The sequence below is a fragment of the Tachysurus fulvidraco genome, chromosome 2 (genome assembly GCF_022655615.1).
Source record: "Tachysurus fulvidraco isolate hzauxx_2018 chromosome 2, HZAU_PFXX_2.0, whole genome shotgun sequence".
Classification (NCBI taxonomy): Eukaryota; Metazoa; Chordata; class Actinopteri; order Siluriformes; family Bagridae; genus Tachysurus; species Tachysurus fulvidraco.
Window position 1 is genome coordinate 9,276,187 of NC_062519.1, and position 15,971 is coordinate 9,292,157.

Here is a 15,971-nt window from a genome sequence, read left to right on the forward strand (position 1 = left end):
CTTTGTTGGCTTCACGTAAGGAGTGCAGCATGACCCAATTAGTGTCACCTGATAGCAGGGCCTCTCATCAACCTAATTTAGGGGATTTAAAGAACAAATGAGCCTCTTATGGATGCAAATGAAGCAAGACCTCCCACATTTGGCCTATAAACTGACACAATGTTTGCAATCACTGGCAGTAGGTGGATGTTTAATGGATGCAGAACAGAAGGACAATACTATTTGAATAGCAATGAATAGATTTCCACAGGCCTTCAACAATTAACAAATACTGGGGGAAACGGAAGTCTTCCTTTTTGTTCCTTCATGGGACCTCTTTATCATAAACAAGTGAAACAATAAAGAAATTATCAAAATGTTATCCAAAACCAATACACTAGATCAAAACACTATTGTCCCGATGATTGATTACAAACAAATTCATATCTGACCGGTGACAAGCACTCAATGAATACTTCAGTTTGTTTTTATAAAAAATTATTAAAATGAATTCTAGAAAAAAATGTAAGTGAAAAATGTAAACATACAATAATTAAAAACACCCAGATAATAAAGGTCCATGACCCAATAATGGTAATTTTGCTGCAGATTTGAAAAACTACAGATTAGACATTTATAGAAATTTGTCAGATGTTTATTGTACAGAACTTGCAAAACAACCAGTGACTAAAGTACACGATGTTCTAATAGCTGAAAGATTTTAAAAAAAAAATACAAAAAAGTAAAAAGAAAGAAAGAAAAAAGCCTTATGCAATCACACATTTCCAAACCGCTCTGCTCGTTTTCGCTTCTTTGCCTAAAAGAAAAAAGGCAACAAATTGTAACATTAGACAAAGACCTAAAATAATCGAAAAGTATATAAACTTACTGCTAATTTTCCACACAAAACAAAAATTCTAACATCTTATTCCTAAAGCTCAGGCATTGTACCTCAGAATCATCAGGTCCAGCTGAAGCTGCACTTGTGACAATTCCAAATCTCTCCTTCCTCTTTTTCAGCTTTTCATCCTCTTCAACCTACACAAAGAAGAGCAAATGATAATCAATACTCCAACAATCCAGAGAACTAGCACTAGCTAAAATTTCTCGGTGACAATTCTTATTAATGGTTGCTCTATTTAACCTCAAAAGCATGTTCTTTTTGAGCAAATATATAGCAAATTAATTTTTACTTTGCTGTATAATATAGTGACTATCAATGTTATTTATAAAAGGCACACATTTCAACCTGCTTATCATGTGGCAGTAGCATATTGCATACAATCATGCAGATAGGAAGAGATGGAAGGCAGGAATAAAGTGATCTCTGACTTCAACCGTGGCATAGTTGTTGATACCAGGTAGACTGAGTATTTATGAAATGTCTCTGTACAATTTTGTAAATTTTGCACAGAAAGGCCTGACAAACAAAAACATCTACTGAGAATCAGTTTAACAGGAAGAGATGAGAGTTTCTGATAAGAACAAGTCAGAGGAAAATGGCTAAAGTGACTTGAACTGTCAAGAAGGCAATTGGAACACAAATAACTCTTCAACTGCTGTGAGTAGAAAAGTATCTAAGAATCTACAATGTGTTGAACTTCAAGATGGATGGGCTACAGCAGGAGACCACATTGGGCTCCTCTTCTTCAGATGGATGAATACAAACAGAATAATAATGTGCCATCTTACAATGTAGAAAACTAAAATTGAACATAAAAATTAGTTCAGTGTACATTAATGGCTTTCCCAGGCAACAAATCTGAATCCAACAGTGCACCCTTGGGTTGAGGTAGAACAGGAGGTTTGAAGCATTAATGTGCAGCAGCCAAATCTGCAGACGTTACACTACATATAGTCAATAATATGAGGACATTAGTATTGAAAATCCCATTTCAAACATGGGTATTAATGCAGAGTTCGTCCCCCATTTCCTACAAGAACACCCTCCACTGCTAAAGGTGGGCTTTCCACTAGATTCCACTGATTTCAGGAGGGAAGGCCTGGCATGATGTTGGAATTATTATTTCAACCAAAAGGAGTTTAGTTTAATCAACATGAAACTCAAAGAAAGGTTTCCAACACAGTGTGGAATCCACAGAAAAGATTTCAGGCTAATCTGAGAGCAGGGGGTAGAGGAGATTTCCAAAAACATTAGGATAAAGTGGCTAGTGAGTAAAATCTCTCAATACTTTAAATTAATAAATGCACATCAAAATTATTTTACACGCTCATATGTCAGACAGAGAGAAAAATAAAAATTGTGCTCACTGCTAATTAGACACTGCTGTTTTATATTAGTGCAAACATTACACTAATGATTTATATTAGTGCAAACTGGAAAACTATGGAGGAGGGGAGAAGATGAGGTCATAGGTTACATGCCACGCTAGGTATGCACTTAATGATTAGCAGCTTAGTGCTTGGATTAGATTTTGGCTCATTTGTGAAGCACCATGGACAATTGTCAACTCGGTTTAAAAAAACAAAACAAAAAACAAACAAACAAACAAAAAACCCTAACAAAACTAAAATTGAAAGTGAAAGGGCTGAAGGATTTTTTTAATATATATATTTTTTTACAGCGGAAACGTTCTGCCACAACATTCATGAAACAAGTTACTTTATAGCCTGACATCTGAAATGGGCAGCATTTCTTTAAGCCAGGATCTGGCTGAATAGCACTGTGGGTCTCCATAGTCGCCGAAGCCAAAGCAGCGGGCACAGCATGGCCTCATCTCTCCCAGCGTTCATACAGTGCAGCCAATCTCATTTCCATCTCCTGAGATCATCAAGTTCATTTTGTAGCGCCCCCACCCTCCAGGCTTTCTTTTCTCTCATCATGTTTTCTTTTTGCGTTCCCAAACAATATTGGGCCGAACGCAGGGCCTCTCCATGTTGTCCAAGGCCTTGGCTCGGTCTATTCATGAAGCCTTTCTAGAATAGATTGAATTAGTGACTGAAACAGTTTGAAAAACTTTTAGATTCAAAGCGTTATTCATACCAATGAGTAAAATCCTACTGAGGCTAGGACTAGAGTTGATGACGTTTTCCTGCATGTGAAATGCACTCTCTTCTGGACAAAAATGTGTTTAGTTGCAGAAATAGTAACTGCAAAAAAGCTCAAATTCTATAAGGTGAGGAGCCTTCATAAGTTTACAAACAACAAATCTTGCCAGTTTTTTTATAGCTGTATAAAATGTATGCAAGGTAAAGTGTATGAAATGGTAATTTTTTTGCTAATATGTTTACTTTAATTCCATCAGTACAATTCATCCCCCACAGTTTAATTGGCCAGTCTTGTAATGATGTGACATCATGACAAAAAAAACAGAGCATATGGTGTGTGCACGTGTGTGTGCATAATTACCACAGGACAAGAGGCTATTCTGTCAGATGATAATGCATCTTATAGGGCTCAGATTCGAGACACGAACACGAGAAATGTGACTAAATACAGAGAAAGTCATTTATCCAAACTGAACCCTGACTTCTGTAGAACTCTGGTGCAAAATAAGAATAGCATTTAAAAATCAATAAGGTGTAGAATGTTGATAATAGAAGTGCCAAATACAACTTGTGTAGTCACAACAAAACCTTAATTTTCATGATTGTAAAAATAAAGATTACGCCTTGAATCAGGCTAAGAGGAACTTGCTTATCTAAAGCGAAATAACTCAACTCATTGTTATCAATGGTCAGTTTTCAGTCTTTTCTTTAGTAGTCAATGCTCATTAGACATTTTATAGACTTGTGTCTTTATAAAATTAGAATTTCTTGTTGTATCCATTCCTGTAATACCTCCATGGCAACTTGGGATGAGCTGATAAACTCTTTAAAGATCAGCAAGTGACACCAAATCAAGATGGCTACGCACAGAATCAGCAAGAAAACAAAACAAAAGCATCTTAAATGGGTTAGAGTTATCAGTCAACAAGAAACTCTCACAGTTAGCTGGCTAGCCGGTTACTAAAAAACAAAAACAGGCAAAAATTGTAGCATCTATGTTTTCTTCCACTCACCCTGAAGCTTGAATGCACAGAAGTCCAAAATGACAAGTGCAATCTCGGACTTTCCGCTTTTGAAATTGGAATACAGCAAACAAAAGAAAATAAATCTAGTTGAGGCTCATCCAAACAGGTCAGGCATTTCTTTCAACTTAACTGTTGAGCTTTATGGGTCACTTTTAGGTATATACCTCTGGCTGCTGTATAGACGAACAAAAAGACATATTAAATATTAGTGTTTGATTGACTACAACACAGCAGATTGATTGGAACCTGTACAACTGCGGTTTGTCAAAGCTTATCGTGACATTACAGGTGAAACGAGGTTAAAGGCCATGGATGACGGGGGTTGAGAGTATAAGAAGTGGGGGTGGGGGTCATGGAGTAAAAGACATTTCATCTACATGCTTTCCATACTACTTAAAAATGCATGCCGTGTCTCTGAAAAACAATAGGCATTTAGAAATCTTTTATTCAAGTTTCTCTCGACCAGTCATAGCAAGGAATCTTTTTTTTTTTTTTTTTTTAGGGGTGAGGGGGGTGTAGGGAGCGATTTGCAATCTGTCGAATGATTGCGTTGATGGTGAAGAAGAGTGGGCCCCATCTCTTGTCCACTAGGATGCCTGTCCATCCCCCCTCTTAGCCCCCCTGGGAGGAGGTGTGTTGCGCTGTGGCCCCGCTAAATCAACATTGTTATAATGATGTGTCACACTTGACCCTGTGCAGCTCTGCTCACTCACACGGGTGTCAGGACCCACAATGGGCGGCTCTCCATCTCACACACACTCGCGGTGCATTTTGATTCATGGGAGAGCCTGGCTCCGTCATGAGAAAATTACCTCTATCAAAATGCCAACGTTTTTGCATTCATCAACTTGCTTACCCTCAAAACCCCACAACCCTTCTGCCTCATATCACACCCCATCTTGAAAATAAATAGGAGAAAAAAAAAAAAGATACTTGTCCTCATCCTGTAAAATCTAATCCTCTGAGACAGCATTACACTAACAATACAATCTGGCATCATTACATATTTACTGCAATGTTAAAAATCTGACCACAAGCACACCAAATAAAAAAAAAAAACAGGTCAAATAATGAATAGCAAACTATTTATTAAATCAAATTATATATATATATATATATATATATATATATATATATATATATATATATATATATATATATATATATATATATACACACACACACACACACACACACACACACGTGAGGGAAACGATTTTCTTGCCTAATTTTTGCTAAAATAAGCTACTTTGACAGTATTTAAGAGGTTTTTAAAGTTTTCAAAGTTTTCAAATTTGAGCACAATAAAAAGATTTACGTTTTTGAATTCACTAATTTCGTGTCAATCGGTCATACAGTACAGCAAAAAGCCATTTGAACCCATTAAGCCACATAGATCACATCTCGATGTAAATCAACGGATTAATAAAACAGCAAATAAGGCTGATAAAGACAATTAACCTTAAAAGGATCTGACAAACCACAGACAACAAATGCATGTATGAATCAGAACCACTGAGTCATGTATAGTAACAAGCAGCACTGGATTAAAACAAGAATAAATAAATAAAATAAAAAAGAGAGAGAAAGAAGTGTAACAAAGCTTTTCTTCAATATGCAAGGAAATTAATAAAACCTGCATCTCCAAAATAATCTAAAAATAAAAAGGGGAGAAAAAGATCATGGTAAAAAACAATCTGCAAGCATCATCTTGCTTTGACCACCTCTACCTGACTGCGTTAAAGAAAAATGAAAGCTTTAGAATTTGCTTGCTCATAAGCATGTATTGAAAAAAAAAAAAAAAAGAAATATTTTAATATATACAGTTAACAGAGCTGTCTTCTGTATACCACTCCAGTTTGTGTGCTTGCTGGAGGAACAGGACAGATTCACCCTAAATAATTTTAAAGTGCTTTGAGGATTGTGCTGAAAATGGTGCAAACTGCTGAGCAGAGTTTAAAGCAAACATCTTTCAGTCAACCACAATTTCCACTTTAAGCAGCTACTGTATGCAGTGAGGACTATAGTACTTCACAAAACAGACTTTTTTTTCTATCGTTTGTCACCTTATAACCACTTACTGAGTAGCGGTGTAGAAAAACAGCAGCATTAGCCTAACATGAGTGCCAGTCAAGGACATGAATCGACAAAGCAACATATCAGCGTCCCCTAGTGCTCTATGGCATGTATGGCTGTTTAAAATTGGATTAATAAATGATCATTTAAATATTACTAGAGATCATTTAAAAGTAGATTTAACCATTGATCGGGTCTGACAGATTTTGCCATTTCAGTCAGAACTCCTTGAACAATGAAAGCCATGTTGTGTCCATACGTTTCTACCCATAAACTGCGACTTACCTTCTTAGACACAGAGGAGACGTTCATGCCAAATCGCTCTGCTCTCTTCTTCAAGACCTCAACATCAACCTGAGGACAGAGGATTTAAATCCTATTATAATTTATAAATGATAACATTTGTATTTAACAGTACACGAGTATTGTATAAGTAAGTACGTTTAAAACGTTAAAATTGTTCTAACCAGTTTCGAAAAAATATTTCTTCATTTTTATTTGGCTTATACTGCAGCGTGCAGAAATCCCTCTCAACACACCTTTAACATTTAATATCTGACCATTATTTATTGCTATACATGTCATTAACCCATAAGGCATTTGAATACCACATTGTTTTGTGTTATTGGCTTGCTAAGAACTTGTATCAACCAAGTAATGTATTGATGTGTGACCCAGTGTTAAAAGAACCAAGGTAACATGTAGCTAGTCTTCTATTTAACGCCTTCCAACCACCAGGGCAGTGTGTGACACCTAGCTAATGTGTACCGACGCCAGAGACTTCTGCTTTACAAGGAAAGGAGACATTAAGCATGAATAAACTGAAGAAATTGTGTTCGGGAAAAAGCTTAGATTGGCATACCCGCCATAAAGTCCATGACATGGAGAGGCTACTTTTACAGCATTATGGGTGTCCAACCCATCCAGTTAGGAAATTACATCCAAAATACAGCTAAACTATGATGATAACCCAGTGATGACCCCATGTCTTCCCTTAGAGAAAAACAGTTGGTCCGAAGATCAGATGGCTGCCATCTGGTCCAAATAACATTGTAGGGCATGTACTGGGCACAGCAAGGAATGCTGAAGGCGACAAGGCCAACAGACTGATTCACAAAGTAAGGCGATATGACCTTGGGCAGAAATCCCAGATTCAGCCACACAAACTGCCCAGGGCCAATACAGATGAACATCTGCACAAGAACAGCAAGTGAGTAGCTAAATGCAGGGCAATGATGCTCATAAGGGAAAGCAAACTTGAGTAACGGAGAACATCAATGACTGAAGTATTTATTACAGATACTGCATCATACCTCATTAAATATCCCTGTTAGTTCGTGCATGATGTGTGTGCGCATGTGCACATGGTGGAATCCAGGTTATACTCATCTCAAGTGGTAAGCAGGGATGGAATAGACAAGTACCATACCATGATCTAATGCTATGTAATTTATCTAGGTTTTATGGTTGTATGTTTTTATTTTATTTAAACACATAGTACCTGTACACCTATTTTGGAACCCAACAAGCATACTAAGGAAAAAAAGCTAACAGTTCCACATCACTTAATGGAGAAAATCTTTAAGAATGGATTAAGTATTTCAAATTTCATACTCACATTGGTTTTTGAAACAGCAGAAATTCCTGTAAAACAGAAAAGCAGCAATCACATCTTTTGTATTTCTCTCCCCCCCAAATCCTGTGTGTATAAATCATACTGTAATTCACCTTTAGAGGGCACTGATGTTGCTGGCAGTCCAAACCTGGCAGGAAACAAATACATTTTTCTTAAGGCAGGCAAGCATGTTAAGAGTTTAAACCTGACTGTCGCTGTCAACCCAAACAACAACGACAGATATGCTCACAAAAGACATTTTCACAAAACACCATCACTGTTTCTGTAGAGTCTCAATTTACGTTTCCATTTTAAACTTCTCACCTTGCAGCACGTGCAGCCTTCTTGCTATCCGGGTTTGCAGGAATATTGAAGCGTTCTGCTCTTTTCTGCAGTCTCTAAAATTGTAAGACAGTAGTCCCAAAATGTATTTACTTTCACCATTTACCAAAACCAAAGCAATTATATGCTTTACCAAAACCAAAGACAAACTAACAGTTGAAAATGGTTAAACATAATCGACCAGGCAAATAACTGATTACAAGAACCAAGATTTATAAATGGTATTAAAATTTAAATCAAGTTACATTTAATTGGGTTAAACTGAAATTTTTGCCTATATAATGATCCTTCATGAGCCAAAGCAGGGTAGGGTTTTGTGGTTTGACACATCTGATTTATAATTGAAAAATATTTCCTTCATGCGTTTTTACACAATACTATTCTCGTTTATTCTGTTGGCTGGTTTCTAGCACACAGCTTTTAGGACTTTAATACTTTTTTTTAAAATTAGAGTCAAATTTGCTTTTTAACTGAGCTTTTGTCGTCTCCACAGTCATTTGCAGGGGCTCCATAATCACACTTCTACATCCAGATTAAGAGTAAAGAGACTGCAGTTGGAACAAATCAGGTACATGATTTGTAGTTGTTAGATATCACTCTTGTTTAGTGTGCAGAATGTCTACAGTGTGCGCTTAAAGGTAAAATACCTCATCAGTTGGCTCAGAAAGGTTGATTTTGACAACTTTTTTCACCGTCTCTCTGCAAAAGGAAACAAACAGAACAAATCAGTAAATGATTACAGTATTGTTTAGGTCTAGGTTTAAAAGTAAACACAAAAGTATTTAAAACATCAGCTAGTGCATGTATTGTCTAATCCAGGGGTCTTATCTATATAATGTTATCTAAAAAGGTTTGGCATGGCTGCCCATTTTCAGACCTATAGGGGCTACACCTGTGTCTCAGTTTGGTTTATTTAACTAATCTCATTCCACAAATGATCCAGCTACACTGGCCACTCTCTGCATAAGACTACACAACCTCATGTCTACTGAAAAATCAAAGGAACATCAACCAACCAATGTATTATATTAGTTAGGTGTGTTATCTTGCAAGTTTAAAGAACAACTCCAGAAGGGGTGTAAAATTGTCAGAGTTTTGTTGTTTGACACTATGCCAACTTGTTAGATTTGAATATTTCTTTAATAGTTTTCATCACAGTGGTAAAATTGTTTTTCTCCCCTCGCTGTTTTTGCTGACAGAGAAGGATGTGCTTATGTTAGACAAATATTCTTTGACAGGCATAAACTACAAGAGTAACTGAGTCACAGCATGCCTTAGACCAGCGCTGTACCTTCATTTTCCTTTTAGGATACTGTCCAACCAAATTTTATTTTCTCAAATTAAAAAAACAAACAAAAACAAAACATTTTTAGTTGCATTTAAACTTTGATCAGACAAACTTCAGTTAATCAGCCTCATTCGCATGACTTTTGCCGTTTATGTATGTACTTCGGAGTATTATCAATTAACCCCTCACACTTCATAACTAAAATATTTAAAGCCACTGAAGAGCACAATGTCTGACAAGACATTCAGACATCTTATAAGACTTCTCAATTACAGCACCATCTGCTGGGCAACAATGGGCTCATAATCAATCTCTGAATAGAGAGAGAAAGAATTATATAGAAAGCAATTGAAAACTGGTGTCCTGTATTGGTCTTGGTAGTATTTGTGAAGTATACATACGTTTCGGGTGCAGCCGACTCTTCTTCTTGGACTTCTTCCTCGACTTCTTCCTCAGGTGCTGTTGCCTCCTAAAGAGATTTTATTCTTATTTGATCAACCCACAAATATACTTAGGTCTAATCAGAACTGCACAACAACTGAAAACCATCATAATTCTGCTGAATGTTGAATTACCATTAATAAATAAAAACATCACTTAGAAGTGATAGAATGACAAATACTACTTATTAGGGCTGCACGATTTGGGGAAAATGTCATATTGCGATTATTGAGGTCAATATTGCGATTGCGATATAATAAACAAATGGTATCATGAGTCAACTTGCTTGGTTCTCAAGGAAAATGCACACAGAACTAAACTCAAACTAGCAACAACAACAAACAAACACCAAACGTTTTCAAATTAAAATATAAAATAACACATTAATGCTGATTAATGAAAAGCCTAAGATTAAAACTGCAGGTGTATGTGTAATATATAAGTAAATTTCCAACTTATTGCACGTTATACATGGTATTGCACACACCATTATTGATGATATTTGGATCAATATTACATGTAATTATTAAACTTGATTCCCTTACATATACATTTGCTTTTAAGCCTAATTATTAATATTGATTATGATGCAATTGTGACAGGGGAAGAGGTTTCAGGTTGGAGTGCTGAGTTTTTTCTGTCACCACTTTTGAATAAGAAACAATATCAAGGCTATAAAACTTGTCAGAACACCGCGAATCACAAAAGTATCAGTGCATACACTCGAACTTGACTGTACCTCACATTTTTTACTTTATTGATACTTCATCGGGACATAAGCGGTCATGTACAATAAAAGCGCCTGCACAGCGACAGGAAATATAATTTAACACAAAAAGCCTCCTAGACAGTGGACTTGCGCTCAGGATTTGTGACGTGTGGACGAATTTTTTCTACGCGCACACTATTATTTCTTGATAACAGACCGATGCTAACTATAACACACCGTTGCCATGAAAAACAGAGCGTTGCCATGGACACACAGGTTCTAAACGTAGAGACGGAGCGCACTATTTTCTTTAGCGGAAGCAATATAATTGTTCAGCAGTTTCATGTTGCAGCCACAGGCGTATGAGACCTGTAACTTTAGCCACAGCGCGAAGCCACGAACTGGCGTAACAGCTGATGAAAAAAACAGACAATTGTAGATGAAAATGAAGAGAGATTTTATCTTAGTTTTTACTTTATACAAAACATTTGTCTCGTCTTTTTTCGTCAACAATAATGCATGTTAATTTATCTTGGTCAGCGTTTTTGGACAGTGGTGCAGTGTTATCGTCTCGTCTTAGTCATGGAAAAAAAAGGTTGTTGATGAAATTAACACTACATAACAAAGGTAGCATTTTTTCTGGCTACCAGTTCAGTGTCCGTCTGCTCGGCATCCATCTTCACCCGTTCCGCGCTGCACACCGGAAAAAGTAACATGACCATACGCGCCACACGTGCCACTGCCTAAACTGAAACTCACTAGTGGTGTAGTGTATGAAATAGGCAAACAGCTTTCATAGAGAATGGGTTGTCATGTCCACACATGCATTTATTTATTATTTGTTTATTTTATGAAATCGCCGCATTTTGCGACATATAATCACACAGGCTTGATATCACGATTGCTATATGATTAATCATGCAGCACTACTTATCGGTCCAAAAACCAGTACACAGAAACTCACAATTCAACTTTCATTTAAAGGGATGTAGTGTTACTAGTAGCTCGACAGAGAAAGACTTGGGCATTAGACAGCAACCTGTCTTTTTAAAATCATATCGCCCATACTACAAAAACAGCCTTCTTCCACCTTAGAAATATTGCAAAGCTGAAGAACATCCTATCTGATGCTGCAAAGCTAATTCATGCCTTCATGACCTCTAGACTGGACTATTGTAATGCATTACTAGGTGGTTGTCCGGCATCTTTAATAAATAGGTTACAGTTGGTCCAAAATGCAGCAGCCAGAGTTCTCACTAGGACAAGAAAGTATGATCATATAACCCCAATTTTATCATCTCTACACTGGCTATCTGTTAAGTTTAGAATTGATTACAAACTGCTGCTACTTACGTACAAGGCTCTTAATGGTTTAGCTCCCATGTATCTAACTAGTCTTCTAACATGTTACAGACCTTCACTCTCTCTGAGATCACAAAACCCAGGATTCTGGTAGTTCCCAGAACATCTAAGGGCGGTAGAGCGTTTTCTTATTTAGCTCCCAAACTTTGGAATAGTCTTCCTGATAGTGTTCAGGGTTCAGACACACTTTCCCAGTTTAAATGTAGATTAAAATCACATCTCTTTAGTCAGGCATACACATAATACATCCCATAATATTGTGCACTATTACATCAGACTTGCAAATATCATGAACAGCAGCTATGTTAATCTCTCGCCACTGTTTCTCTCTTTCTACCCATCCTGAGGCATCCAGAAATTGTACCAGCTCCGATTATCTTGCGTGCAATGACGATTTTGGGCCTCCACTGAGATGAGGCCGACAGTGAGAATCCTGAGGCGTCTAGAGATCTATGAGCTCAAGTTGAACTCTGCGATACTAAAGAAAAGATGTGAACTCCATCTGATCTTCTGCATCGATAAAACATTTTTCAGACTGTATCTTTATAAATCACACCCTCCGGTGTTACCCATATGAGGATGAGCAGACTCAAAGGGGAACCTCATCCTCATATGGGTAACACCGTCTTACCATCTAAGGGAGTTTTTCCTTTGCCACTTCTGCCTGAGTCACTTCAGACTTGCTCATTGGGAATAAATACATAAATATTGTGAACTAAGTATATCTAATATTATCGTTGACATTTGAAATCACCAAAACAAACACACCCCTAACCCAAATGGGTGTCACCCCTGTTTTGATAGCTCTGCCCCACACATACATAAGTAACCCAGGCAACTTTTTTTTTTGTGTGAAAGTGATGTACAGCCAAGTATGGTGACCCATACTCGGAATTCGTTCTCTGCATTTAACCCATCCAAAGTGCACATGCACAGCAGTGAAAACACACACCGTGAACACACCCGGAGCAGTGGGCAGCCATTTATGCTGCGGCGCCCAGGGATTTTTTTTTTTTATAGCAGAACCTGCTGGGGCAGCTGGCCAAGGGGATATTTTTATCAGTAAATGAACTCAATGAGTAATACTTTGGTAATACAGGTTAAATGTGTTTTTGTAGTACTGTGTGTCGTACCGTGAAAGGTTTAGCTCCGTTTCACGTGGAAGACGACATTCAACACCTAGGACCTAGAGGTAATGGCAGATATCTGCCATGTCAATGTTTCAATCGCTTTCTTCTAATGTCAGACATGTGCACTGAACACTCTCTCTGCCGTATATTGACAAGTCACACCCCTTTCTGCTAATTGGCTACACGTTTGTTTTGTTAGTTGGCCCGACTCCGTTTTCTGAGCCATTTTTCAAACATCGTGCACCCCACCTTTAATCTTTATTTTTATATTAATCTTTATATTAACCTTTTGTTCTATGTTTATGTTCTGTGAAGCTGCTTTGAGACAATGTGAATTGTAAAAAGCGCTATACAAATAAACTTGAATTGAAGTTTGTATTACTATATTACTTACCTCTGTAAACTCTTCTAAGACTTCTTCATTGACATCATCTTCTGCAAATTTTTGAAAGCATTTATTAGTTCTGTTCTAAAAGCATGTGTTATACATGTATAAACTGAAAACTTACTCCATTGAATCTCATGAAAATTTGTAAAGCAATACTACTTCTACTACTAGTACTATTAATAACACTGTTAAGTCATAGGACTTATTCTGATCATTTTGATTTACAGAAAAATCCTAATTTACAAGTAGTAATTAGTAGAAGACTATCCTGAATGCTCAGCAATATAATCTCACTTAAAATAATTTGCATCTCATCATGAATTGTAAAATGTTAGAGGCCATTCACAACACCCAGGTACATACCATGTTCATCAATGTATGCCTGCAGCCGTGCAATCAAATCCCCTTTGTTGCCCTTAATTTCCAGCCCACGGATTGCACACTCCTGCTTCAGCTCAGCTAACTACAAACAACATGAACACACCAAAGACAAAATTTAAATCATGTCATCAAGCACAAAGTAAAGAATACATCACATATGCTGGCACATAAATGTTAAGATAGTTATTATTAGTGGGGATTAGTGGTAAAAAGAAAAAATAAAATAAAACAGGCCAGGAGCACATAAATGTAAAATTAACAGGACTTCCTTTTATTTTGCTGTATGTTAATATTATGTAAGCAAACAAACTCCAAATACTGTTCTTTTGGTAGTTCACTGTTCAGTGTCACCACAGATTTATCTGCTACATATATTTTAATTTTTGCACCAGATAGGTTTTATGCTGTTCCTGACGCAACCCTCTCAATTCTCTAGGTTTATGACCGCACTGAAAATTAATCCCTCAGTGGCTGGGTTAGTTACCTGTCTAGGATCAAAACCAGGCTTGAGTATTGTACAAGTAATACAGCCCTTTTATACTGTCTATACATGTAAAGAGACTGTCACTGATGAGATGTTATTTCAGTGGTAAAACATTTTTAGCATAGAAGTAATACTGGCAGTAAGTGCTACACTGGTGACAATGTTTAATAACTTAGGAAGTGCATTGGATGCAAATACTGAAATGTAACAGATTGTAATGCTTTTAATTTGTCACACACACACGGCGTTAAGACATTAAAAATTAAATGCCTCCTTTTTGTTACCTGAATTGATACAACAGTGCTGAAAATAAATCCAAAATAAATTTGAATTGCATAAGTCCTAGGTCTTGCATTTCTATTGACAAATATTTCTATCATGTTTCAGTAATAATTCTGCTGAGCGTGATGATAAAAGTTTCAATGTAGTAGATTATATGCTGAAACCAAACGTCGTCATTTTTGGAGGTTAATGTCAATTAATAATGCTTTAATGACCTTTTCCTTGTACTTAGTGAATTGGGCTAAAAACCACTACTTTACACTTTACAAACAATACTACGTTCATATTTATTTAATTCATATCAGCAGTTGCATTCATGCTATTTTAATATTTTGTCTATTTTCCCCGGAAAGCTAAACTTATTTACTGTGCACCGCTTTATTTCCTTATTATTCCATTTTATTTTATTAGAATTTATTTAATCATGCCAGCATTAGAAACAGACACAAATGAGCTAGCCAAGTTAAGCTAAGCTAAGCTAAGATAATCGGCTAGCGCGTTTGTTTGCATTCCTTGCGTCGATTACATTCGTCACACGTTATATTGGATTAATTTAAGTCTCAAAGCTACTGTAATAAGCAACCTTACAAAACACACAAACGTTTGTCCTGCCACAGATCATCTCTCGTTAGCTATTTAAAAAAACAAGAGACCGAACGCTAGCTGTTAGCTACCTTGCTAGAGTCAAACTAGCAACTTAAGACACGGAAACATTATAAATAATAACCTAACGCTGACATTCGTTTTACAACATTATTTAGATGCGATTCAAAAATATGGCAACAACTGTAACGAGCAAGTTTTTATTTATTATCTACCTTCAGTTTTTGGAGCTCGACCACTTCAGCCATTTTCGTAGCCTTCCAAGTGCTTCCTTTTTCCTTTGGAGCACAAAAATGAGATATCGCCACCTCCAGGATGCGAAGGGGATTGTTTTGTAGTTATACCGCAGGGCTATTGAATGCTTGATTCTGATTGGTTGACAGGAGTTCTACGTGCATATTATTGTTCAGTTACTGCACAGCTAAAAGGGTTCCAGTAACATAGTTCTAAGCCAAATTAATTATTACAAAGCCAAATTAATTGAAGTAATAAAACATAGATTTTAAATGTTATATTTCATTAATGAAACATTTTATGAGTAATAAAGCCCTCATGATTGCAATATTTCTATAGAATTACTATCACTAATAATTGCTATAGAAATATTTAGAATATTCAAAATATTTGTGTAGTAATAAATATTTGTGTTTTCTGATTAGTTTATTGTTGAAGATAATAATAATAATAATAATAATAATAATAATAATAATATCATAAGTTTTATGGGTAAAAACCTTGAATATCTTGAAATAGTCTGAGACTGGGTATTCCAACACGATAACGACCCCAAACACACCTCCAAGACCACCACTGCTTTGCTAAAGAAGCTGAGGGTAAAGGTGATGGACTGGCCAAGC

At 36.6% G+C, this 15,971-nt stretch overlaps 1 protein-coding gene across 1 annotated transcript; it reads right to left on the reverse strand.

The window, feature by feature from the left end:
* Nucleotides 1-616: 616 nt before the first annotated feature.
* On the reverse strand, nucleotides 617-15,481 carry LOC113655145 (SAP domain containing ribonucleoprotein). The gene is made up of 11 exons (XM_027165476.2): nucleotides 15,330-15,481; nucleotides 13,728-13,827; nucleotides 13,371-13,411; nucleotides 9,736-9,803; nucleotides 8,694-8,745; nucleotides 8,029-8,102; nucleotides 7,818-7,852; nucleotides 7,708-7,733; nucleotides 6,375-6,443; nucleotides 931-1,017; nucleotides 617-796 (listed from the first exon to the last, which is right to left on the reverse strand). The coding sequence occupies exons 1-11, from the start codon at nucleotides 15,360-15,362 to the stop codon at nucleotides 755-757; spliced, it is 627 nt and encodes a 208-aa protein (XP_027021277.1). The 5' UTR covers nucleotides 15,363-15,481; the 3' UTR covers nucleotides 617-754.
* Between the last annotated feature and the right edge of the window lie 490 nt (nucleotides 15,482-15,971).